Source organism: Poromitra crassiceps (assembly GCF_964638095.1).
Source record: "Poromitra crassiceps genome assembly, chromosome: 18".
NCBI lineage: Eukaryota > Metazoa > Chordata > Actinopteri > Beryciformes > Melamphaidae > Poromitra > Poromitra crassiceps.
Genome location: NC_139636.1, coordinates 5,978,505 through 6,006,004, shown reverse-complemented (window position 1 = coordinate 6,006,004; position 27,500 = coordinate 5,978,505). Strand labels below are relative to the sequence as shown.

General features: G+C 45.8%; 3 protein-coding genes across 3 annotated transcripts in view; 1 reads left to right on the top strand and 2 right to left on the bottom strand.

Moving 5' to 3' along the window:
• The first annotated feature begins 2,374 nt into the window (after positions 1 to 2,374).
• On the top strand, positions 2,375 to 20,999 carry LOC310792644 (globoside alpha-1,3-N-acetylgalactosaminyltransferase 1-like). The gene is made up of 10 exons (XM_083654363.1): positions 2,375 to 2,513; positions 3,928 to 4,008; positions 4,950 to 4,982; positions 16,115 to 16,150; positions 16,300 to 16,329; positions 16,619 to 16,753; positions 17,350 to 17,482; positions 19,434 to 19,632; positions 19,981 to 20,200; positions 20,604 to 20,999. The coding sequence occupies exons 1-10, from the start codon at positions 2,506 to 2,508 to the stop codon at positions 20,689 to 20,691; spliced, it is 963 nt and encodes a 320-aa protein (XP_083510489.1). The 5' UTR covers positions 2,375 to 2,505; the 3' UTR covers positions 20,692 to 20,999.
• Positions 21,000 to 21,275: 276 nt separating this feature from the next.
• LOC310792555 (chymotrypsin B-like) lies at positions 21,276 to 25,231 on the bottom strand (the record flags this gene model as incomplete). Its single annotated transcript, XM_083654252.1, has 7 exons — positions 21,276 to 21,437; positions 21,547 to 21,680; positions 22,610 to 22,790; positions 23,160 to 23,244; positions 23,376 to 23,455; positions 23,941 to 24,044; positions 25,180 to 25,231. 7 exons carry the CDS (start codon positions 25,229 to 25,231, stop codon positions 21,276 to 21,278), a joined length of 798 nt encoding a protein of 265 aa, XP_083510378.1.
• Positions 25,232 to 27,326: 2,095 nt separating this feature from the next.
• cetp (cholesteryl ester transfer protein, plasma) overlaps positions 27,327 to 27,500 on the bottom strand; it is a gene marked incomplete at both ends in the record, with an annotated part of 8,166 nt that continues 7,992 nt past the window's right edge. The window contains one exon of the mRNA XM_083654162.1: positions 27,327 to 27,404. Within this exon, the coding sequence (XP_083510288.1) occupies positions 27,327 to 27,404 (78 nt within the window). The remainder of the gene's footprint in view (positions 27,405 to 27,500) is intronic.

The window sequence follows — 27,500 nt, the reverse complement described above, 5'->3', positions numbered from 1 at the left end:
TAAGGTAAGGCTGCAGACAGACCGGGCCTCGGGCCTATAACACGTTACTGTCAAGTCCAGTCAAGTCAACTTTATTTATACAGCACGACGACCAAAGTGCTTTACAAGTAAAAACACTCATATAAAGGCAGGTATAGAAACAATACACTACGGAGCAAGGTACAATAAAGTGCAGCAGAACAAATAATAAAATAAAAAGATAAAAAATAGAGAAGATAGACCAGAATAGCAGTAAGTAATAAAACAGATAAAAGTAATAAGATAAATAAAAGGCGCAGAATAGCAGCTAACTAGGGTCGAAGGCCAGGGAGAAGAAGTGGGTCTTTGAGCAGGGACTTGAAGGCCTCTAGGCTCTGGGCTGATCGGATAGGGCGGGGGAGGGCGTTCCAGAGCCTGGGGGCAGCTGCAGCAAAAGGTCGATCTCCTCTGGTCTTAAGTTTGGGTCCTGGGTACCGGCACCAGCAGGAACTGGTCAGCAGACCTTAAGGCTCTGGATGGGGTGTGGTGGACCAGGAGCTCCGCGAGGTACGATGGAGCTAGCCCAGAGCTTTAAAAACAATCAGCAACAGTTTAAAATCAATGCGCTAACGGACGGAGAGAGGCCAGGACAGGTGCGTTTTGGACCAGCTGGAGTCGACGAAGCAGCGCCCACTGTGTGGGTTATGCTATATAATGCAATGCAATGCAATCATATGTTCATGGGTTAGTCGATGTATAATCTTCTTTCCTGTTGTCCAGATACTTGCCCTTGAGAAGCATCAATCAATCGTCTTTTTTTAATCATAAATCAGTGTTTCTCTCTCTCCTGGAGCACACCACCCTAGTTCACCACACCCATCCAGTCAATACAGAGCAACCACTCTATTTCACCACACCCAACCAGTGAATACAGAGCACATTAGTAGGACAAGTAGGTCTAGGCCTAGTCTCGCAGTGCCAGCCGTCGACAGTGGGTCTGACTACTTGAGACTAGTCTAGGCCTAATAAAGAAGAAAATAAATAAATAAATAAATAAAATAAGATGGAAATAAAGTTACAGGGACTGGAATCTGATTTGTTTTTTTCTCACCCCTGCCACCAAAATCTCCAACCCGGTAGGACACCAAAAAGCTAGCTGTCCAATAAACAAGCTACTTTTGGGTCCATGTGACTTTTCTTTACAATCTCTGGTTCACTTGTAATTGGGCAGTGTGAACATAAATGCACAAAGTAAAATTTCCCACTAAGGTGCGGACCAACAAAACCAAACTATAATCTCACTCTGAGGGTGTCAGCTAAATGATAAAAAAAAAAAAGTCCGAAATTGAATGGAGGCTATTGGAGATGGAGTAAAATTGGCAGTCTAATAGCACCACCTGGCTGCTGTCCCAAACTTTGCAATTCACCTTGGTCCAACCCACTAGACTTTAGTTGATGTTGATAAAGAGAAGACTTGAGACTTGAATTGGGTTCTGCTGACTTGGGATGCGACTCTGACTTGTACTTGGATGACTTGAAAAGCTTTCTAAAGTCCTGACTTGAGATCTTGTGTTTGTGTAAAGAACTTGCAATGAAAGGGATTAGATTTGTTCCAGCAGACGACTGAATTTAAATTCTGTTTTGTGAATTTGTATGGAATGATTGCATTCCATACAAATTGCATGGGCTCCTCCTACCCCAGAAATCCACAGGGTGTCAAATATACTGTATACTGTATACATTTGTCAACGAGGTGCAAATTTTGTCAGGGACAGCCTGAACTGAAGATGGCAAAAATCTCAGAGTGTGTGACCTACGCTTTGCAGTCTTGGAAAAATGTTATTTAATTACCCCGGTCAAGACGCTTGTTGTTGAAAAGAGTGACTTCCTGGACTCAATCTCCCATAATGCTTCACACCCTCATCTCCCACCTTTGCCACACTTGTACAAGGCTGATTACACTATCTTCATTCTGCCTTTAAAAACCCAGTCAGTTTATCCTTTAGCCTACCTGCACTGTTTCCACCTCTCTGTGTTAATGAAAACCACATGCACACATATCATCATTATCCTTGTATCCATCCATCTTCTGGATCCTCCTTTTTAAATAATTAATATTAGGCTATTCTATAAATTATAGAACGAATGGGGACATAATAAAAATTATGAAAAATCATTGTCTTATTTAGTTCTACTGTACCTCAGGTAGGGGTATCTAAAAAATGAAAGCCCTTTTGAGGATGTGGGCGTGTACTAATTGTGTCCCGCCCCCCACCTTTGAAATCAAAATTCCCTCCCTGCCTGAGACACATGTACAGTATGTCAGAAGCAAACATTGGTGAAGCAGGTATGTGAGGCTCAGTTTACCCTGACAACAACCAGGTGAGGCTGGAGGAATTTGGTCAAAGGTGGGAAGGAAGGAGGAGACAGGTGAGACGGTTGAGACGGAGACAGAGTCGGGTGGAAACTTGGTGCTAACTCCAAAACCAGTTTCTTGGAGAACGACAGCCTCTTATCTGTAAAGGAGGAAATGGGAATCCGTTGAGAATGGCAAGGTGAGTCCAAATTATATCATACTTGTTGTTTTTTAAGAGTTTTTTTCTCACATTTTTTGCCTTCCTCATCATAGATACTAGATAGTTCAGAGATGTGGAAGACTGAAGGAAAATGGAGGAAATTACATTCAAACAAAGGTCCCAGACCAGATGCAGATGTTACAGAGACAGCCTGGGTAAAGGGTACTATGCACTATGCAATATCATTTTATACTGTTGTACAGAGATGGCAAAAAGTACACACATTCTTTACTCAAATAGCCTAGAAGTACAGATAAAAAGAAGACTGGTGAAAGTAAAAATACTGATTCAACTTATTACTCGGGTAAAAGTAAAAAAAAACAGGCTCTGTAATGTACTCAAAAGTATATATATATATATATATATTATATATATATATATATATATATATATAAAAGCCCTTTGAAGGACATTTCTCCCAGCTGTTCCTGTGCAAAGCTATCTGAACCTCACATCATATCCAGTGGTAGAAGCAATACTGACAGTCTGTACTCAAGTAGAAGAACTGTTACATTACTGAAATATTACTCAACTAACTACCGTACAAGTAAAACTACCGGTGTTAAAAAATACTCTAGTAAAAGTAACCACAAATTGACCAATGTTGATGTTTTCCGTGTAAGGATGGGCTGCTCCACGGCTTCATGCTGCTCAGAGAGCAGCAGCCAGGAAGAAAAGAAGAAGTTAGAGGCTATTGCATTGTGATAATGTAATTCATTAATCATAGGGTTTATAATCAGTTAAGTATAAAAGATACTCAGGGTTTGTTTATGTGTTTAATAGATTATAAGTTGTAATCAATGTGTTCTAAATGTGTCTGGTGGATAAATATGAAACGGTGTAAATGTACAGTTAAAATGTTATGGGTTTCACTTACACACACACACCCACAGCCTGTGGGTGTGTGTGTGTAAGTGAAACCCACAGCATAGGCACACAGAGACATGAAATTGACAGGAAATTGAATGATGTTTTGGATGGAAACTCGGCCCTGTTAGGGTGGTGACGAAACCCACGGGTGGCGGACCGTTTGGAGTTGCAGCTGTCTTCAGGGAAGGAAGTGTTATTTTTAACCTGGGTAGATTTTACGGTCTTTCTTCCTGGCCGCTTAACATTGACAGTCTGCTGGTGTGATCTAGGATTAGACTAACTGGTTTACTCTTACCACATTTCATTTGTTTTTTCTATTAATCTGATCTCAATGGCTAAGTTTCAGGGTGCAGTTCTCGCCTCTATTTGACCGTTCAAAATAGAGAGCCACAGGGACGACTGGGTAAGGGAGAGAGAGGGAGGGGTCTGCTGGGTAAGGGAGAGAGAGGGAGGGGGTCTGGCCACTGAGCCACCTGGATACCTTTTGGAAGAACACTGGCATCATTTCTTCCATGTCTTCCAGGGTTGTTGAAGAGACGATGATGAAGCTGCACCTCCATAGGAAACGGATTCTATTGCTATTTATTGTAGCCGTCAGTGTGGGGTGAGTATGACAAAGACTGCTATCTACAAGTGATGGCTCCATTTCAATAATACTGTATAACAGAACACAGGATTTAAACCACGTAGCGACTGATCACACACAGCAACCATTTACTTCTCTAATAAAGCTCGTTATCTGCTAGTTTCACAATGGTATTTAAATTTATTTCCTTATAGTTAAACTGTAATTACATATAATGCTCTAAAATCTCCCCTTTGTTGAATTTCCGGTAGCACTTTACATTACCGCTCGGTAACAACATGGTAATAAAGGTGATGTAATTACCAAAGTTAAACCAAGCGATTACCTATCACTTTGGTAATTACATGGTATTACCTAATTATTACTTCTTTTATTATCTATCACTATTACCAGTGATAGACCTGTCCCTAGGATCAAATCAAATCATGGGAAGGCTGCATTTACCCACTATGCTTCTGCTAGCTGGAACAAATTGCCTGAAGACCTCAGATCTGCCCCAACCTTACTTACTTTTAAAAATAGACTAAAGACTTTTATGTTTACCGTCGCTTTTAACTGCTGACAGCTACTTTGCAAACCCAATGAGTCCTCTACAAGTTTTTAGCTTTTTTGCAACTGCTGCGCCTGTTGCTTAATGCACTTTTTATACTCTTTTTTAAAGTTTTGTTGTGATGCTTTTAAATGTCCATTTTATTCTCTTCTTTTCTTTTCTTTTCCTGTCAACCATTTTATGTGAAGCACTTTGAATTGCCTCTGTGTATGAAATGTGCTATACAAATAAACTTGACTTGACTTAGAGAGGATGTGACTTATCTTTAGGAGGGTTGATTCATGCATTACCTACCTACTTACCTAATTATTACTTCTTTTATTATCTATCACTATTACCATGTTGTTACTGGGCTGTAATGTAAAGTGCTACCAAATTTTAATTTGTCTCCTCTCCTCTGTCTGCATAGGTTGCTGTGGTTTTTGGGTTGCCAGTTAATCGGGTAAGCCAGATGACATGTTCTCTTGTCACAATATTTTGGTAGAGTATAGATTAATTTATGATGTTGTTTATTATCTACACCAAGCTACTGTAGTACAGGGTAGCACAGCAGCATGTATGATGTTGTTTATTATCTACACCAAGCTACTGTAGTACAGGGTTGCACAGCAGCATTTATGATGTTGTTTATTATCTACACCAAGCTACTGTAGTACAGGGTAGCACAGCAGCATTTATGATGTTGTTTATTATCTACACCAAGCTACTGTAGTACAGGGTAGCACAGCAGCATTTATGATGTTGTTTATTATCTACACCAAGCTACTGTAGTACAGGGTAGCACAGCAGCATTTATGATGTTGTTTATTATCTACACCAAGCTACTGTAGTACAGGGTAGCACAGCAGCATTTATGTTGTTTATTATCTACACCAAGCTACTGTAGTACAGGGTAGCACAGCAGCATTTATGATGTTGTTTATTATCTACACCAAGCTACTGTAGTACAGGGTAGCACAGCAGCATTTCACCACCAGAACAGTGTAGATTCCTCGAGGCAGGATTTGACACGGTGCTGGAGATCATGTGCCACTTCCTGCATATTTCTTTTGCGGCGGCACATCTGATCACATTCTGTTCTACCAGATCCCAAAGGATCACATTCTGTTCTACCAGATCCCAAAGGATCACATCCTGTTCTACCAGATCCCAAAGGAACTCTATTGGTTTCTAAATAAATAAATAAAAGACAGTGCTGATCTCTATGAATGGTACGAGAAGGCCCGCCCACTTCTTCATATAAAACACAATGATGAGTGTGAAAGCCATCACCAGTAATAAACCACAGAGCACTATGAGATACTGCACCGAGAGGCTTCAGCATGTATATAGTACATCACCATCATCAAACACAGACATTATTACAGATTGGAGGAAACCAATCTTTCCCCTCAGCTTTTTGGTTAGGTGTCCCACATGGATCTGAAATGAGAGCATTATACTATCTAGCCAAATGCCTAAATATTTATAAGAATTATTCATTTCAATTTGCTCACCATTAACCGTACTACCTACACAGGGATCAGTCCCTCGAGACCTTGAGAACAACATAGTCTTGGCAGCATAATAGCACGTGGCAGCAGCAGCCTGAAGGCATGTTAAAGGCATGACATTAGGGAGTGGCTTGACAGCAGCAGCAGCAGCCTGAAGGCATGTTAAAGACATGACATTAGGGAGTGGCTTGACAGCAGCAGCAGCCTGAAGGCATGTTAAAGGCATGACATTAGGGAGTGGCTTGACAGCAGCAGCAGCCTGAAGGCATGTTAAAGACATGACATTAGGGAGTGGCTTGACAGCAGCAGCAGCCTGAAGGCATGTTAAAGACATGACATTAGGGAGTGGCTTGACAGCAGCAGCAGCCTGAAGGCATGTTAAAGACATGACATTAGGGAGTGGCTTGACAGCAGCAGCAGCCTGAAGGCATGTTAAAGGCATGACATTAGGGAGTGGCTTGACAGCAGCAGCAGCCTGAAGGCATGTTAAAGGCATGACATTAGGGAGTGGCTTGACAGCAGCAGCAGCCTGAAGGCATGTTAAAGACATGACATTAGGGAGTGGCTTGACAGCAGCAGCAGCCTGAAGGCATGTTAAAGACATGACATTAGGGAGTGGCTTGACAGCAGCAGCAGCCTGAAGGCATGTTAAAGGCATGACATTAGGGAGTGGCTTGACAGCAGCAGCAGCCTGAAGGCATGTTAAAGACATGACATTAGGGAGTGGCTTGACAGCAGCAGCAGCCTGAAGGCATGTTAAAGACATGACATTAGGGAGTGGCTTGACAGCAGCAGCAGCAGCAGCAGCAGCAGCCTGAAGGCATGTTAAAGACATGACATTAGGGAGTGGCTTGACAGCAGCAGCAGCAGCCTGAAGGCATGTTAAAGACATGACATTAGGGAGTGGCTTGACAGCAGCAGCAGCAGCCTGAAGGCATGTTAAAGACATGACATTAGGGAGTGGCTTGACAGCAGCAGCAGCAGCAGCAGCCTGAAGGCATGTTAAAGACATGACATTAGGGAGTGGCTTGACAGCAGCAGCAGCAGCAGCCTGAAGGCATGTTAAAGGCATGACATTAGGGAGTGGCTTGACAGCAGCAGCAGCAGCCTGAAGGCATGTTAAAGACATGACATTAGGGAGTGACTTGACAGCAGCAGCAGTCTGAAGGCATGTTAAAGACATGACATTAGGGAGTGGCTTGACAGCAGCAGCAGCCTGAAGGCATGTTAAAGACATGACATTAGGGAGTGACTTGACAGCAGCAGCAGCAGCCTGAAGGCATGTTAAAGGCATGACATTAGGGAGTGGCTTGACAGCAGCAGCAGCAGCCTGAAGGCATGTTAAAGACATGACATTAGGGAGTGGCTTGACAGCAGCAGTAGCAGCCTGAAGGCATGTTAAAGACATGACATTAGGGAGTGGCTTGACAGCAGCAGCAGCAGCAGCCTGAAGGCATGTTAAAGACATGACATTAGGGAGTGGCTTGACAGCAGCAGCAGCCTGAAGGCATGTTAAAGACATGACATTAGGGAGTGACTTGACAGCAGCAGCAGCAGCCTGAAGGCATGTTAAAGACATGACATTAGGGAGTGGCTTGACAGCAGCAGCAGCAGCAGCCTGAAGGCATGTTAAAGACATGACATTAGGGAGTGGCTTGACAGCAGCAGCAGCAGCAGCCTGAAGGCATGTTAAAGACATGACATTAGGGAGTGGCTTGACAGCAGCAGCAGCCTGAAGGCATGTTAAAGACTTGACATTAGGGAGTGGCTTGACAGCAGCAGCAGCAGCAGCAGCCTGAAGGCATGTTAAAGACATGACATTAGGGAGTGGCTTGACAGCAGCAGCAGCAGCCTGAAGGCATGTTAAAGACATGACATTAGAGAGTGGCTTGACAGCAGCAGCAGCCTGAAGGCATGTTAAAGACATGACATTAGGGAGTGGCTTGACAGCAGCAGCAGCCTGAAGGCATGTTAAAGACATGACATTAGGGAGTGGCTTGACAGCAGCAGCAGCAGCCTGAAGGCATGTTAAAGACATGACATTAGGGAGTGGCTTGACAGCAGCAGCAGCCTGAAGGCATGTTAAAGACATGACATTAGGGAGTGGCTTGACAGCAGCAGCAGCAGCCTGAAGGCATGTTAAAGACATGACATTAGGGAGTGGCTTGACAGCAGCAGCAGCCTGAAGGCATGTTAACGACATGACATTAGGGAGTGACTTGACAGCAGCAGCAGCAGCAGCAGCCTGAAGGCATGTTAAAGACATGACATTAGGGAGTGGCTTGACAGCAGCAGCAGCAGCCTGAAGGCATGTTAAAGACATGACATTAGGGAGTGGCTTGACAGCAGCAGCAGCAGCAGCCTGAAGGCATGTTAAAGACATGACATTAGGGAGTGGCTTGACAGCAGCAGCAGCCTGAAGGCATGTTAAAGGCATGACATTAGGGAGTGGCTTGACAGCAGCAGCAGCAGCCTGAAGGCATGTTAAAGACATGACATTAGGGAGTGACTTGACAGCAGCAGCAGCAGCAGCAGCCTGAAGGCATGTTAAAGACATGACATTAGGGAGTGGCTTGACAGCAGCAGCAGCAGCAGCCTGAAGGCATGTTAAAGACATGACATTAGGGAGTGGCTTGACAGCAGCAGCAGCCTGAAGGCATGTTAAAGACATGACATTAGGGAGTGGCTTGACAGCAGCAGCAGCAGCAGCAGCCTGAAGGCATGTTAAAGACATGACATTAGGGAGTGACTTGACAGCAGCAGCAGCCTGAAGGCATGTTAAAGACATGACAGTAGGGAGTGGCTTGACAGCAGCAGCAGCCTGAAGGCATGTTAAAGGCTTGACATTAGGGAGTGGCTTGACAGCAGCAGCAGCAGCCTGAAGGCATGTTAAAGACATGACATTAGGGAGTGACTTGACAGCAGCAGCAGCAGCAGCCTGAAGGCATGTTAAAGACATGACATTAGGGAGTGGCTTGACAGCAGCAGCAGCAGCAGCCTGAAGGCATGTTAAAGACATGACATTAGGGAGTGGCTTGACAGCAGCAGCAGCCTGAAGGCATGTTAAAGACATGACATTAGGGAGTGGCTTGACAGCAGCAGCAGCAGCAGCAGCAGCCTGAAGGCATGTTAAAGACATGACATTAGGGAGTGACTTGACAGCAGCAGCAGCCTGAAGGCATGTTAAAGACATGACAGTAGGGAGTGGCTTGACAGCAGCAGCAGCCTGAAGGCATGTTAAAGGCATGACATTAGGGAGTGGCTTGACAGCAGCAGCAGCCTGAAGGCATGTTAAAGACATGACATTAGGGAGTGGCTTGACAGCAGCAGCAGCCTGAAGGCATGTTAAAGGCATGACATTAGGGAGTGACTTGACAGCAGCAGCAGCCTGAAGGCATGTTAAAGACATGACATTAGGGAGTGGCTTGACAGCAGCAGCAGCAGCCTGAAGGCATGTTAAAGACATGACATTAGGGAGTGACTTGACAGCAGCAGCAGCCTGAAGGCATGTTAAAGGCATGACATTAGGGAGTGGCTTGACAGCAGCAGCAGCAGCAGCAGCAGCAGCCTGAAGGCATGTTAAAGACATGACATTAGGGAGTGGCTTGACAGCAGCAGCAGCAGCAGCAGCAGCCTGAAGGCATGTTAAAGACATGACATTAGGGAGTGGCTTGACAGCAGCAGCAGCCTGAAGGCATGTTAAAGACATGACATTAGAGAGTGACTTGACAGCAGCAGCAGCAGCAGCCTGAAGGCATGTTAAAGACATGACATTAGGGAGTGACTTGACAGCAGCAGCAGCAGCCTGAAGGCATGTTAAAGACATGACATTAGGGAGTGGCTTGACAGCAGCAGCAGCAGCCTGAAGGCATGTTAAAGACATGACATTACGGAGTGGCTTGACAGCAGCAGTAGCAGCCTGAAGGCATGTTAAAGACATGACATTAGGGAGTGACTTGACAGCAGCAGCCTGAAGGCATGTTAAAGACATGACATTAGGGAGTGGCTTGACAGCAGCAGCCTGAAGGCATGTTAAAGACATGACATTAGGGAGTGACTTGACAGCAGCAGCAGCCTGAAGGCATGTTAAAGACATGACATTAGGGAGTGGCTTGACAGCAGCAGCCTGAAGGCATGTTAAAGACATGACATTAGGGAGTGGCTTGACAGCAGCAGCAGCAGCCTGAAGGCATGTTAAAGACATGACATTAGGGAGTGGCTTGACAGCAGCAGCAGCCTGAAGGCATGTTAAAGACATGACATTAGGGAGTGGCTTGACAGCAGCAGCAGCAGCAGCCTGAAGGCATGTTAAAGACATGACATTAGGGAGTGGCTTGACAGCAGCAGCAGCCTGAAGGCATGTTAAAGACATGACATTAGGGAGTGGCTTGACAGCAGCAGCAGCCTGAAGGCATGTTAAAGACATGACATTAGGGAGTGACTTGACAGCAGCAGCAGCCTGAAGGCATGTTAAAGACATGACATTAGGGAGTGGCTTGACAGCAGCAGCAGCCTGAAGGCATGTTAAAGACATGACATTAGGGAGTGGCTTGACAGCAGCAGCAGCCTGAAGGCATGTTAAAGACATGACATTAGGGAGTGGCTTGACAGCAGCAGCAGCAGCAGCCTGAAGGCATGTTAAAGACATAACATTAGGGAGTGGCTTGACAGCAGCAGCAGCAGCCTGAAGGCATGTTAAAGACATGACATTAGGGAGTGGCTTGACAGCAGCAGCAGCAGCAGCCTGAAGGCATGTTAAAGACATGACATTAGGGAGTGGCTTGACAGCAGCAGCAGCAGCCTGAAGGCATGTTAAAGACATGACATTAGGGAGTGGCTTGACAGCAGCAGCAGCCTGAAGGCATGTTAAAGACATGACATTAGGGAGTGGCTTGACAGCAGCAGCAGCAGCCTGAAGGCATGTTAAAGACATGACATTAGGGAGTGGCTTGACAGCAGCAGCAGCCTGAAGGCATGTTAAAGACATGACATTAGGGAGTGACTTGACAGCAGCAGCAGCAGCCTGAAGGCATGTTAAAGACATGACATTAGGGAGTGACTTGACAGCAGCAGCAGCAGCCTGAAGGCATGTTAAAGACATGACATTAGGGAGTGGCTTGACAGCAGCAGCAGCCTGAAGGCATGTTAAAGACATGACATTAGGGAGTGGCTTGACAGCAGCAGCAGCCTGAAGGCATGTTAAAGACATGACATTAGGGAGTGACTTGACAGCAGCAGCAGCCTGAAGGCATGTTAAAGACATGACATTAGGGAGTGGCTTGACAGCAGCAGCAGCAGCCTGAAGGCATGTTAAAGACATGACATTAGGGAGTGGCTTGACAGCAGCAGCAGCAGCAGCAGCCTGAAGGCATGTTAAAGACATGACATTAGGGAGTGACTTGACAGCAGCAGCAGCCTGAAGGCATGTTAAAGACATGACATTAGGGAGTGGCTTGACAGCAGCAGCAGCCTGAAGGCATGTTAAAGACATGACATTAGGGAGTGACTTGACAGCAGCAGCAGCAGCAGCAGCAGCAGCCTGAAGGCATGTTAAAGACATGACATTAGGGAGTGACTTGACAGCAGCAGCAGCAGCAGCAGCAGCCTGAAGGCATGTTAAAGACATGACATTAGGGAGTGGCTTGACAGCAGCAGCAGCCTGAAGGCATGTTAAAGACTTGACATTAGGGAGTGGCTTGACAGCAGCAGCAGCCTGAAGGCATGTTAAAGACATGACATTAGGGAGTGACTTGACAGCAGCAGCAGCAGCAGCCTGAAGGCATGTTAAAGACATGACATTAGGGAGTGGCTTGACAGCAGCAGCAGCCTGAAGGCATGTTAAAGACATGACATTAGGGAGTGGCTTGACAGCAGCAGCAGCAGCAGCAGCCTGAAGGCATGTTAAAGACATGACATTAGGGAGTGGCTTGACAGCAGCAGCAGCAGCCTGAAGGCATGTTAAAGACATGACATTAGGGAGTGGCTTGACAGCAGCAGCAGCAGCCTGAAGGCATGTTAAAGACATGACATTAGGGAGTGGCTTGACAGCAGCAGCAGCCTGAAGGCATGTTAAAGACTTGACATTAGGGAGTGGCTTGACAGCAGCAGCAGCCTGCAGGCATGTTAAAGACATGACATTAGGGAGTGACTTGACAGCAGCAGCAGCAGCCTGAAGGCATGTTAAAGACATGACATTAGGGAGTGGCTTGACAGCAGCAGCAGCCTGAAGGCATGTTAAAGACATGACATTAGGGAGTGACTTGACAGCAGCAGCAGCAGCCTGAAGGCATGTTAAAGACATGACATTAGGGAGTGACTTGACAGCAGCAGCAGCAGCCTGAAGGCATGTTAAAGACATGACATTAGGGAGTGGCTTGACAGCAGCAGCAGCCTGAAGGCATGTTAAAGACTTGACATTAGGGAGTGGCTTGACAGCAGCAGCAGCCTGAAGGCATGTTAAAGACATGACATTAGGGAGTGGCTTGACAGCAGCAGCAGCAGCCTGAAGGCATGTTAAAGACTTGACATTAGGGAGTGGCTTGACAGCAGCAGCAGCAGCAGCCTGAAGGCATGTTAAAGACATGACATTAGGGAGTGGCTTGACAGCAGCAGCAGCAGCCTGAAGGCATGTTAAAGACATGACATTAGGGAGTGGCTTGACAGCAGCAGCAGCAGCCTGAAGGCATGTTAAAGACTTGACATTAGGGAGTGGCTTGACAGCAGCAGCAGCAGCAGCCTGAAGGCATGTTAAAGACATGACATTAGGGAGTGGCTTGACAGCAGCAGCAGCAGCCTGAAGGCATGTTAAAGACATGACATTAGGGAGTGGCTTGACAGCAGCAGCAGCAGCCTGCAGGCATGTTAAAGACATGACATTAGGGAGTGGCTTGACAGCAGCAGCAGCCTGAAGGCATGTTAAAGACATGACATTAGGGAGTGGCTTGACAGCAGCAGCAGCCTGAAGGCATGTTAAAGACATGACATTAGGGAGTGGCTTGACAGCAGCAGCAGCCTGAAGGCATGTTAAAGACATGACATTAGGGAGTGGCTTGACAGCAGCAGCAGCAGCCTGAAGGCATGTTAAAGACATGACATTAGGGAGTGGCTTGACAGCAGCAGCAGCAGCCTGAAGGCATGTTAAAGACATGACATTAGGGAGTGGCTTGACAGCAGCAGCAGCAGCCTGAAGACATGTTAAAGACATGACATTAGGGAGTGGCTTGACAGCAGCAGCAGCCTGAAGGCATGTTAAAGACATGACATTAGGGAGTGGCTTGACAGCAGCAGCAGCCTGAAGGCATGTTAAAGACATGACATTAGGGAGTGGCTTGACAGCAGCAGCAGCACAGCCTGAAGGCATGTTAAAGACATGACATTAGGGAGTGACTTGACAGCAGCAGCAGCCTGAAGGCATGTTAAAGACATGACATTAGAGAGTGGCTTGACAGCAGCAGCAGCAGCCTGAAGGCATGTTAAAGACATGACATTAGGGAGTGGCTTGACAGCAGCAGCAGCCTGAAGGCATGTTAAAGACATGACATTAGGGAGTGGCTTGACAGCAGCAGCAGCAGCAGCCTGAAGGCATGTTAAAGACATGACATTAGGGAGTGGCTTGACAGCAGCAGCAGCCTGAAGGCATGTTAAAGACATGACATTAGGGAGTGGCTTGACAGCAGCAGCAGCCTGAAGGCATGTTAAAGACATGACATTAGGGAGTGGCTTGACAGCAGCAGCAGCACAGCCTGAAGGCATGTTAAAGACATGACATTAGGGAGTGACTTGACAGCAGCAGCAGCCTGAAGGCATGTTAAAGACATGACATTAGGGAGTGGCTTGACAGCAGCAGCAGCAGCCTGAAGGCATGTTAAAGACATGACATTAGGGAGTGGCTTGACAGCAGCAGCAGCCTGAAGGCATGTTAAAGACATGACATTAGGGAGTGGCTTGACAGCAGCAGCAGCACAGCCTGAAGGCATGTTAAAGACATGACATTAGGGAGTGGCTTGACAGCAGCAGCAGCCTGAAGGCATGTTAAAGACATGACATTAGAGAGTGGCTTGACAGCAGCAGCAGCAGCCTGAAGGCATGTTAAAGACATGACATTAGGGAGTGGCTTGACAGCAGCAGCAGCCTGAAGGCATGTTAAAGACATGACATTAGGGAGTGGCTTGACAGCAGCAGCAGTCTGAAGGCATGTTAAAGACATGACATTAGGGAGTGGCTTCACAGCAGCAGCAGCAGCCTGAAGGCATGTTAAAGACATGGCATTAGGGAGTGGCTTGACAGCAGCAGCAGCCTGAAGGCATGTTAAAGACATGACATTAGGGAGTGGCTTGACAGCAGCAGCAGCCTGAAGGCATGTTAAAGACATGACATTAGGGAGTGGCTTGACAGCAGCAGCAGCCTGAAGGCATGTTAAAGACATGACATTAGGGAGTGGCTTGACAGCAGCAGCAGCACAGCCTGAAGGCATGTTAAAGACATGACATTAGGGAGTGGCTTGACAGCAGCAGCAGCCTGAAGGCATGTTAAAGACATGACATTAGGGAGTGGCTTGACAGCAGCAGCAGCCTGAAGGCATGTTAAAGACATGACATTAGGGAGTGGCTTGACAGCAGCAGCAGCCTGAAGGCATGTTAAAGACATGACATTAGGGAGTGGCTTGACAGCAGCAGCAGCACAGCCTGAAGGCATGTTAAAGACATGACATTAGGGAGTGGCTTGACAGCAGCAGCAGCCTGAAGGCATGTTAAAGACATGACATTAGGGAGTGGCTTGACAGCAGCAGCAGCACAGCCTGAAGGCATGTTAAAGGCGTGACATTAGGGAGTGGCTTGACAGCAGCAGCAGCCTGAAGGCATGTTAAAGACATGACATTAGAGAGTGGCTTGACAGCAGCAGCAGCAGCCTGAAGGCATGTTAAAGACATGACATTAGGGAGTGGCTTGACAGCAGCAGCAGCCTGAAGGCATGTTAAAGACATGACATTAGGGAGTGGCTTGACAGCAGCAGCAGCACAGCCTGAAGGCATGTTAAAGACATGACATTAGGGAGTGGCTTGACAGCAGCAGCAGCCTGAAGGCATGTTAAAGACATGACATTAGGGAGTGGCTTGACAGCAGCAGCAGCCTGAAGGCATGTTAAAGACATGACATTAGGGAGTGGCTTGACAGCAGCAGCAGCAGCAGCCTGAAGGCATGTTAAAGGCGTGACATTAGGGAGTGGCTTGACAGCAGCAGCAGCAGCCTGAAGGCATGTTAAAGACATGACATTAGGGAGTGGCTTGACAGCAGCAGCAGCAGCAGCCTGAAGGCATGTTAAAGGCGTGACATTAGGGAGTGGCTTGACAGCAGCAGCAGCAGCCTGAAGGCATGTTAAAGACATGACATTAGGGAGTGGCTTGACAGCAGCAGCAGCAGCCTGAAGGCATGTTAAAGACATGACATTAGGGAGTGGCTTGACAGCAGCAGCAGCAGCCTGAAGGCATGTTAAAGACATGACATTAGGGAGTGGCTTGACAGCAGCAGCAGCAGCCTGAAGGCATGTTAAAGACATGACATTAGGGAGTGGCTTGACAGCAGCAGCAGCCTGAAGGCATGTTAAAGACATGACATTAGGGAGTGGCTTGACAGCAGCAGCAGCAGCCTGAAGGCATGTTAAAGGCATGACATTAGGGAGTGGCTTGACAGCAGCAGCAGCAGCCTGAAGGCATGTTAAAGACATGACATTAGGGAGTGGCTTGACAGCAGCAGCAGCAGCCTGAAGGCATGTTAAAGACATGACATTAGGGAGTGGCTTGACAGCAGCAGCAGCAGCCTGAAGGCATGTTAAAGACATGACATTAGGGAGTGGCTTGACATTGCTTCACTTTGCTGATGAATCAGTCAGATCAGTTAGGGACCCCAGGAAGAATAGTTTGAGTAGTCAGACTAATGGGGATCCATAATAAACAATAAACAATAAACAATACACAGTTGAAGCCTTCCTGAATTCCTCTGTTTGGTGAAATGGTTGGAAGAGTGTCAATAGTGGAAAGAAACATTGCAAGTAACTCCTGTTTTCTCCCCCTTTCTTTCTACAGCACTAGATCCTACTTACCACCTCCCCATGATGGAGGGTGAGTATATGACGGAGCAGACCGTGACCCCAGAGGCTCTTGGGGTCATTTCATGCTTTTTTTTAGTGGACATAAGAAAATACTCAAAACTCCAGGGAAGCATAAATTGATGACATTCATTGATTCTCTGTTGATGTTGCCCTATGCAGGAGGTTCAAGCAGCCCAGCATCCTGGTGGGGTGAGTCTTTTTCTCTCTCTCTCATTTAAAATGTTAACCTTGTTAAATCATTTTCTGTGTCATAATGATCATAATGTCACCGATTTACTATACATAAATAAATAAATAAATAAATAAATACACACATGCACGCACGCGCACACACACACACACACACGCCACACACACACACACACACACACACACACACACATGCGCGTGTATATACATACTGTATATATGTGTGTGTGTGTGCGTGCGTGTGTGTGTGTGTGTGGGGGGGGTGCATGCGTGTGTGTGTGTGTTTCAGACGTACTGACGTGGTGACAGTTACCCCCTGGTTGGCTCCTATCGTTTGGGAAAGGACCTTTGACCCCCTGTTGATGGACAGCATCTATCAGCCACTAAACATCACGATAGCCACCACAGTGTTTGCTGTGGGAAAGTACGTCTTCTACTTTTTACTTCCAAAACATGCATTTGCAAATGTAGTCAATGCATGAAGTGGACTTAGCAGCGGACAAGCATACAAAGACAGAGAAGGACAGATGGGGGGACTAAGAGAAGGCAGAGGAGATGGGTCTTGAGGTGGGATGGAAAAACTGTGATGGACTCTTGGGGGAGGGATGGATGTCGGATGTCAAAAGTTCTGACGCAGTATTTCTGTGTTCCACTCTAAATGCGTTCCAGTGCATCTGCGCGGAAAAACATGGAAGCCTAGTAGGCATCCATGTTTGTAGGCATCCATGTTTGTAGGCCTACAAACATGGGCTAGTATAGGCTACCACATGCTTCTATCAAGCACAAATCAACTGTATGGGAATCGAAATGGCAACTAAAAGTTGTTTCATAACACAAACACTACATCAAGTGAAACATTTGTGAAAAAGTAACTGCTTACTTATCATGTTGATTGTGACGTCAGAGTGTTTATCTCCATTGCACTTTTACCTGTCGGAGGTCATTTTTTCAGAAATTCCGAGTGCAATGGAATCTGACCATGTGAGACGACCTCCTCACTAACAGTCCACCTCCTGCCAGGTATGTTCATTTCCTGCAGAACTTCCTACTTACGGCAGAGCAGCACTTCTTCGTTGGTCTCAGAGTTCATTACTACGTCTTTACCGACCAGCCAAATGAGGTGCCCTCAGTGAACATGTCCCATGGCAGACAGGTACTATTTCATTTGTAACCCTCTAAATGAATAATTGCAGACATACAGATTTGAACCCTAACACAGTGAAGTTATAAAGTGCTCTGAGTCAATGTAGTGCACTTTAACCAGACCTGAGCCATTGCAAGAGCAGCAATAACAGTTTTTGCAAACACTCTGGCCCTATGACACAATGTTTATTTATTTACCTACATCACTTTTCTTTCTCTGTATATGCCTCTTTATGCATATTCAGTTTTTAGTATCAAAGGTTAATTTTGGCTGCGTATGCATTCCCCCAGAGTTAGGCCTAATGCATAACGAAAATATGTTCAATCTTATAAAGGTGGAATTGTGGTTTGAACGTGCAGTGCAGAGAAAGAGAAACACAGTAACAAATCAGAACACCAAAATGCCATTGTAAGTTGTCAAAGGTTAACAGCTTTCCTAAAGTATCTAATGTTGCATCCAGCTAGTTTGGGTAGAAATGAGGGTAAAAAAAATACGTTACAAGGCTCTCTTGTTCTGAAATGACAAATCTGATTTCCTATCTCTGGTTATGTTTTTGGCTTCAAATGTTTATCCTCCTCCTAGATAACAGTGCTCCTCCTCCTAGTTAACAGTGCTCCTCCTCCTCCTAGATAACAATGCTCCTCCTCCTCCTAGATAACAGTGCTCCTCCTCCTAGTTAACAGTGCTCCTCCTCTTCCTCCTCCTAGATAACAGTGCTCCTCCTCCTAGATAACAGTGCTCCTCCTCCTCCTAGATAACAGTGCTCCTCCTCCTCCTAGATAACAGTGCTCCTCCTCCTAGTTCACAGTGCTCCTCCTCCTCCTAGATAACAGTGCTCCTCCTCCTCCTAGATAACAGTGCTCCTCCTCCTCCTAGATAACAGTGCTCCACCTCCTCCTAGATAACAGTGCTCCTCCTCCTCCTAGATAACAGTGCTCCTCCTCCTCCTAGATAACAGTGCTCCTCCTCCTCCTAGATAACAGTGCTCCTCCTCCTCCTAGATAACAGTGCTCCTCCTCCTCCTAGATAACAGTTTCTCCTCCTCCTCCTAGATAACAGTGCTCCTCCTCCTCCTAGATAACAGTGCTCCTCCTCCTCCTAGATAACAGTGCTCCTCCTCCTCCTAGATAACAGTGCTCCTCCTCCTAGTTAACAGTGCTCCTCCTCCTCCTAGATAACAGTGCTCCTCCTCCTCCTAGATAACAGTGCTCCTCCTCCTCCTAGATAACAGTGCTCCTCCTCCTCCTAGATAACAGTGCTCCTCCTCCTAGATAACAGTGCTCCTCCTCCCCTCCTAGTTAACAGTGCTCCTCCTCCTCCTAGTTAACAGTGCTCCTCCTCCTCCTAGATAACAGTGCTCCTCCTCTTAGTTAACAGTGCTCCTCCTCCTCCTAGATAACAGTGCTCCTCCTCCTCCTAGATAACAGTGCTCCTCCTCCTCCTAGATAACAGTGCTCCTCCTCTTAGTTAACAGTGCTCCTCCTCCTCCTAGTTAACAGTGCTCCTCCTCCTCCTAGATAACAGTGCTCCTCCTCCTCCTAGATAACAGTGCTCCTCCTCCTCCTAGATAACAGTGCTCCTCCTCCTAGATAACAGTGCTCCTCCTCCCCTCCTAGTTAACAGTGCTCCTCCTCCTCCTAGTTAACAGTGCTCCTCCTCCTCCTAGATAACAGTGCTCCTCCTCTTAGTTAACAGTGCTCCTCCTCCTCCTAGATAACAGTGCTCCTCCTCCTCCTAGATAACAGTGCTCCTCCTCCTCCTAGATAACAGTGCTCCTCCTCCTCCTAGATAACAGTGCTCCTCCTCTTAGTTAACAGTGCTCCTCCTCCTCCTAGTTAACAGTGCTCCTCCTCCTCCTAGATAACAGTGCTCCTCCTCCTCCTAGATAACAGTGCTCCTCCTCCTCCTAGATAACAGTGCTCCTCCTCCTCCTAGATAACAGTGCTCCTCCTCCTCCTAGATAACAGTGCTCCCGCTGCCAAGATCTCACAGTCGTTGGGAGCAGATTTCAACCCACAGGATGGAGCTCATCCAGTCCATCATAGAAACTGAACTCTGTAATCATGCCGACTACATCTACTGTCTGGATGTGGACTCCATGTTCCTCGCTCGCTGGGGACCAGAGACTCTAGAGCGACTGGTTGCCGTAGTCCATCCAGGTCATTAGCATTTTCTTTTCTTATTAAATGTTGGTAGGCTACAAAAGAAGGAAGACAATGACGAAGAATGTAGGAACAAGTGAGGATTTAGAACATAAAACTCGTAAAACACAACATTTACCCTGTCATTTATGGTGTAACTACAGTGTAAATACAGAGTACTTTTAGTACCCTGGACTGTAAGAACAGAGTTTGCATCAACAGTGTAGTTGTTCAAAGAGAAAGGGTGGAGAAAGCCATGGTAGAAGAGGCAGAGAGACCAGTTTCTCCACAAACAATAACCTCATTGTTCATGAAGTTTGACCATACTTGCACATACACACAAAAAATGTTTTTCTATGACTCCAGGTTACTACACTGTCAAACGAGATGCGTTTCCTTACGAACATCATCCCCTATCGAAGGCCTACGTGGCCACAGGACAGGGGGACTTCTACTACAGCGGGGGGGCATTCGGAGGGCGACTGAACGATGTCCATAACCTCGCCAAGACCTGCAGAGCAAACTACGAGGCTGATGTTGCCCAGGGAGTCAAGGCCATGCGGCAAGAAGAGAGCTATCTCAACAGGTAAGGAGAAACGTGCAGGGAGAGGTGGAGAAGACTGTAGGTCCAAAATCACCCAACTTATTCAAACAGTTACCTCCTGCTGCCATTTGGGGGCGCCAATATGCAAAAATTGAATGCTTGCTTTATGCAGTGCAGTGATTGGAAAAAGTACAGACATGGCTGTCGGGAGTTAGTTAGAGAATCACAAATGCTGACATACAGTAGCATCTTGTCTGAGTGCAAGTACAGACATAAAGGTCAGGAAAACAACAAACGCCCCAACACATACAATATCTGACATAACATCTCATCTATCTGTAGCCAGAAGCACAGAAAGGTTAGGGAACAGAAAATGGTGTTTTGCTATGAGAGGATTCTCCTAGTAAAAGAACTACAAACATGTCCATGTGTTGTATGCTTCCAGGTATTTCCTGACCAACAAGCCCACTAAGCTGCTTTCTCCTGAGTACCAGTCTACAGTGACCAGACATACAATGCTGAGCCCTGGCTGATCCGACTCTTCCACTTCAAAAAAACAACTACCCAGGAACCGCTCTGGGCTGTGAAGCCATTTTGGCACTGTGGCCAAGCTCGGTATTGCAAGTCACATGACATACTAGACCCAGACAGTCTTTTCCCCCATACACATACATGGGGAAAGAACCAGCTGTAAAACTCAAAAGAAGACTTTTAGATCATCGGTTATCTTTAGAAGCCACCAGTCGTCGTTTTCTGGAGCTCCCTCTCTCTCTATGGCTCCGGCCACTAGACTCCGTTCATGTGCTATAGACAGTGTAATGTTTCTTATATAAAATAAAGAACGTTCCACTGCCATTTGTTGTGCTAAGTTAATTAGCAGGAGGGCGCGTCCCTACTGTTCTACTGCACGCACAGAGGAGAGAAGGGTATCTATCTTCTCATCTATTGGGAATATGGCAAACCAACGAACCTCCCAAAATGTTGGCGTGTTCCTTTAACATACTAAATATAGTGTTTAGTCATAAATCGGGTTTTAATAGATAAACACAAACACAAGAAAATGTCTCTTCAAAATGTAGTTTATTCATTGAAGTCAGGGGGCGGGGTCAGGTGCTCTTCAGTTGGCGGCCAGGGTCTGGTCCACCCAGCTGCGCAGCTCGGTGACGCGGGCGTAGACACCGGGCGTGGAGGTGGAGCAACGGCTGCTTCCCCAGGACACGATACCGACCAGAGTCCACATGTTGTCCTTCTCGCAGACCAGAGGACCGCCAGAGTCTCCCTGAGGGTGGAGGAAGGGGAGGGGCGTCAGTACTTCCATGTTGTGTTGGTGTTTACTGGTTTACTTACAGACCATCATGCATCTGTCTGTGGAGGAGGCGGAGTCTCACCATGCAGGAGGAGGCTCCATCTGCTCCGGCGCAGACCATCACGTCAGAGATGCTGCTGCCCCAGTACCTCTTGCAGTCCTCGTTGGACAGCAGAGGCAGAGCGGCCTGCTGCAGCCTGTTGGGAGTATTGGGAGCTGAGGAGAGAGAGAGAGAGAGAGTTGTGGCTGATGCTCCAGAGATTCCTCTCCTCTTAACCCATTGATACCTGATGCAGCATTTGTGTGTGTATCCCTTTAAGACAGGTCTTAAAGGGATACACACACAAATGAGGGATATACACGCAAATGCTGCATCAGGTATCAATGGGTTAAAACTCACTCCATATAGTTTTATTTTTATTAGAATTTTACTTGATAAGGACGATGCAATTTAACATACCGGTAGTTCCAATATACAGAGTATGAAAATGATGTACAGTTAATAGCTATTGCTAATTTTCAAATCTTGTCCCTATTGAGCTTTTACAGTGTAATTATTACAATATACAGCTTTCAGTAGGCTATCATAAAGCCACAATGCAATAGTTATGTAAGGTACAGAGTTAGCTCTGGTTTGCTTTTAGCCAGCACTCATTTGTTGAAAACTATCGTATACTTAATTCATTTGATTTCAGTTGGTAATGTGTAACTATTTTCAGACATCCAGGTAATAGAAGTTTTAAAAAATAATGTATTTTTTAAAAACACTGGACTAAAAACCATGATCAGTTGTAATGAATGCAGCAGGAAGTAACTCAAATAAATCCACACAAGAAAAGTCACATGACAAGCATTTTTTAAATAAATTATTTTTAAAACTTCAGTTGGCTATGTGTTCCAGAGTCAACAGCCCTTTATGAAGAGTGTTTAGCCTATGTCCTTTGTATATTATGTATTTATGTGGACATAAATAAATCATTCAAATGTACTGTGTGTGTGTGTGTGTGTGTGTGTGTGTGTGTGTGTGTGTGTGTGTGTGTGTGTGTGTGTGTGTGTGTGTGTGTGTGTGTGTGTGTGTGTGTGTGTGAGTGAGAAGTGTGACGTGTGTGTGTGTGTGTGTGTGTGTGTGTGTGTGTGTGTGTCACCATTGTAGCGGGTCAGTCCCCAGCCGGAGGTGACACAGGTCATGCCGGCGGCGAAGACGTCGCTGGATGCGGCCACGCAGACGGGCGACACGTTGGTTCCCAGGCGGGCGGGCGTGGCCAGCTTGATCAGGCTGATGTCGTTGTTGATGGTGCGGGAGTTCCACTCGGGGTGGGTGAACACCTGGGAGGAGGCGGCAACATGGTGGAAGTGTGTGTGTTATTATAGTTATTGTACAATTATACGTATCATAGTTAGTAGGCTTGAGTCGAATACTTACTTGAGTACTAAAAATTTACCAATACCACCATAGTACCCTTAAAGTGATACTGATACAAATAAGGTAGGCTACTTCATTCAATACTTATTTTTTTAGCCATACTTGGAAGGTTTGGTGGCATCTCTGCACACTGAACTAACTGCCAATGACAAACTTAAACCCTGCCAAGTTTTGTTTTAAGCCCCGCCCCCTCTGAGTACAGATCAATGGTAGGTACAGATAATGGTGTACTCGCTCGTCCCCAGTAGTTAGACTTATGAGCAGGTGGTCACCTTGGCAGGCTTCAGGATCTGGATGTCCTCGCTGGTGGAGTAGCTGGCCTTATCGTGCTCTCCAACGATCACACGGTGCCAAGTCCTGAGGAGACAAGTTAGTGCCAGTTAGTATGTTACAGCCTAACTGACTACTGTGTATCTCTGCTGTTACAGTAGTGACACGTTCTTTCAACAATCACATGTCGGAGGTCAACAGATGTTCATGTAACAGACCTGACGTTGCAGTGAGCAGCAGTGACGACCCAGTTCTCATTGATCAGAGATCCACCGCAGAAGTGGAAGCCGTTGGATTGCTGAGCGAAAAACAAACCGCTTACTACAATATTTACACCGAGATACTATACTCATTCTCCACAAGTACTGTTATACTGTTACATTTAGGGTACTATAAAAGGGTTTGAATGAGAGAAGACTGAATATTAGAATAATGTGAACGTCTCTGAGGCCATTTACACCTGGCGTTAACATGCGTTTCCTGATTGCAATCTGATGGCAGAAATGGATGTCCTCTCAATCCAAAGTTGCTATATCCAGATTGAGAGGACACATTGCATTTACACTTCAATGTGTAGTACACAATGCATCCCTGACCACCTCCGGAGGTGGTTTGGCCGATCAGATTGCAATCCGTCTTCAATGTGTCTTGGGGGCGTTTACACCTGTACTTTCAAGTGGTCGAGCACAATCTGATTGCAATCTGAGAAAACACATGTTAATGCCAGGTGTAAATGGCTTCTATGTGATCGACGCCCCCTGTCTGTGTGAGCATCAGACTCACCTGCAGGGACACCTGCCACGGCCAGGAGTGAGGCACCGCCTCCTCGCCGTTCACGATGCGGCCGTAGCCTGTCACCTGGGGGGGGATGGCAGGACTACCGCAGCCTGGAGGGGGGGGGGGGGGGGGGGCAACAGGTTACTGACAGCTTCTAACCCTGGACTGACATGGCTTCATCTGGCATTTGGGTGGTAAAAACTGCAAATTATAAACAGTTTGACATAATAATTTGAGAATTTAGCACTAAACACCTTAAAGTTGCACAAAGGAAGACGAGGGAACTTTTGACACTGGCGGCCCCACATGGCAGGGAGAGGTAACATTTCAAAATGATTGTTATTAACTCAACTGAATCTACAGACGATCAGCTCAGCAGCTTCAGCTCTACAGAGGCTGCTGGATTTTTTGGGGCAACAAGCCGTCAGCTGTTTGAATATCAAGACTGATTAGCAGGTTTTCAGAAGTCTAACAACATTGGATTGTGCAGAAAGTCTAGCAAAAATCATTGAGGGACATTTTGAAAGCTTAAATATTTCACTTAGTTCAGCTTTGGCCTTTTTGCTATGAATCCACACTCGTGATTTTCCTCAGTATATCAATATATCAGTAGAACACCAAGAGTCTGTCTCCAGGAGTGAGTCTGTCTCCAGGACCAGGAGTGAGTCTGTCTCCAGGAGTGAGTCTGTCTCCAGGAGTGAGTCTGTCTACAGGAGTGCGTCTGTACAGGAGTAAGTCTGTCTCCAGGAGTGAGTCTGTCTCCAGGAGTGAGTCTGTCTCGAGGAGTGAGTCTGTCTCCAAGACCAGGAGTGAGTCTGTCTCCAGGAGTGAGTCTGTCTACAGGAGTGCGTCTGTACAGGAGTGAGTCTGTCTCCAGGAGTGAGTCTGTCTACAGGAGTGAGTCTGTCTCCAGGAGTGAGTCTGTCTCCAGGAGTGAGTCTGTACAGGAGTGAGTTTGTCTCCAGGACGAGGAGTGAGTCTGTCTCCAGGAGTGAGCGTGTCTCCAGGACCAGGAGTGAGTCTGTCTCCAGGAGTGAGTCTGTTTACAGGAGTGAGTCTGTCTCCAGGAGTGAGTCTGTCTACAGGAGTGAGTCTGTCTCCAGGAGTGAGTCTGTACAGGAGTGAGTCTGTCTCCAGGAGTGAGTCTGTCTCCAGGAGTGAGTCATGGGGGTTTTGTAGACTCTTTTTTTTGCAAGTATGAAAAGTACTATAAAAACCCAACAGAAGAAGAGTGTTGTTTCTCACCATAAGCGGCGCTGATGAAGGCGAAGCAGGAAACGATCCAGAGGAAGGCCATTGTGACGCTGTGACGCCAGACCGGACCCAGGGCCGCGTTTTTATCCTCGAACCCAGCGCCGCATCGACCAATCGGAGGCCGGGGCTCGTCCGGCTCGGGCAGTGGCACCGGCTGGTTATCGGGTCCGGTGGCCCATCTGTTCTCACAGCTGATCTGAGTGTAGCCTGGCCTTCACCGCCTCACTACACTCAGGAAACAGCTACAGGCAGCAGCTGCAGGGAGTCTCAGGCAGAGCAGATTAGAGACAGAGAGGAGGACTGCTATAGGAAAAAGTTGATAAAAAAAATCCTCTTAAAGTTTAATGCAGTGTTTCCCAACCAGGGGTACATGTACCTTGCAGGGGGTGGAAAGATTGAGGATAACAACTTAATTCCAAAATTATCATTATGTATATGCATGTATGTGTGTATATATATATATATATATATATATATATATATATATGTGTGTGTGAATATACACACACACACACACACACACACACAGTATATGTGTATTGGAACTATACATAATATATATGTATATTTGTCAGCACTAGATGTGCTGACAAAATGCACTCTGCGTTCAGTATTGCACCTTTAGTTTGATCACTTTGTTATCTCACACTGTCCGTCACTCCATGTGGGCTGAGCACCAGTGTGTATCTGTATGACACGATGGGAAAGAAATCTAATCAAAATCAATTTTTATTTTACTGAGGGGGTGGGGGGCGGGCTATGGATTGAGGAGAACACTGTTTCCATTCCAAGCTGTGGAATAATGGGACTTGTGGTATGTGTTACATTTATGTAGCCTATATATTGTTTTATTATAATTTTTTATACATTTTTTCATCCAGAAAGTTCTGCTGATGGAACTGTTATAGATTAATAAACGATCAATCTATAATTTACTATAACGGAACCCTCATGTATTTCTCATTTGTCTTGTTCCTCTTCGTCTTCTTCTTCTTCTTCTGCTATAATTGCTTTTTAATCTCCGCAAAGACGTCTTACAAGCCTGATTATCATCATTTCTCTTTATTTGATTAACATTTGCACACAAACAAATCCACCACAATGTGATATTTTCATCCTTCACAACAAAACAAAAATAAAACCTTATACATTTCAGTCATAAAGTTATTAGAAATAACTAATAAGTTATTCGATTTTTTTGCTGAGCTGATCAATTCATTAACATACAGTTAGTGCTGTCTATAAACAACTGAGCTAGTTCTGCCTTTTTGTTACAAAGGTGTAAAAAATAAATCTAATTTTGTGCTGATAAAGGTCCAGGGCTATAATAAGCTATTATATCTTTCCAAAGGTAGTGTCATGCACCTATTGGAAATGCAGACGCATCTGTGATGAGCTAGCCCACATCCTTGTTTCAATCATACACAAAAACAATAGAACACTGCAGGTAGCTTCAGCCAAGCGGTCAAAAACACATTCAAACCCTGCTGATAATGTGCAGTGTTGGGCAAGTTACTTTCAAAATGTAATCTATTACATATTACTAGTTACTTTCATTTGAAAGTACCAAGTTACTTTACAATATTACTGTCTGTGTAGAGTAACTCGTTACTTATTACACTACTTTTGCATTACTTTCACCAAAACAACAGCAGCAGCAGAATGACATCACTGCCCCGGAATCATCCCGAAAAATAATTTAAACCGCCTTGAAGTCAGTGTAAACAATCCAAAATTCTAAATGTTATACTTTTCCTTTGTTATTGTCATCTATAGTGGTTATTTGCATAAAAACACACAGTTTGATTAGGAAATGATTGTATCTGTATTTAAATGTGTGCTTTGATTTTTTTTTCAAGTAACTCAATTGTTAACTTGAGTTACTTGAGAAAGTAGGCTAACTGGTATAATATTACTGAAATCCTATACGTAATAAGTTATGTTACTGAGTTGCTGCTCAAAGTAATATATTACATGTAATATGTTACTTTTGTAATGAGTTACACCCCCAACACTGCTCGTCCCTAGCCGCATCACCCATCTCTATCCATAATCAACATGAAGGCTGCTATTGCAACCTTATGCAACACTTCAAGGAAAGAGTTGCGTGCGGCACAAGATGCTGAAGGGTTGCTCAGTTACTTCAGTGTCTTCTTGAGGAACTCCACCAGGAGGTGATGAGGGAAGCCAAAGTCCATCTGAATCACCACAAACCCCTAAGAGAGGGAGGTGAGGTGAGAGAGGGAGAGATCATCCATTTGAATGTGACACACAGGGGCACTTTGAGAGAGAAATAGCAGCAGTCGAAATAA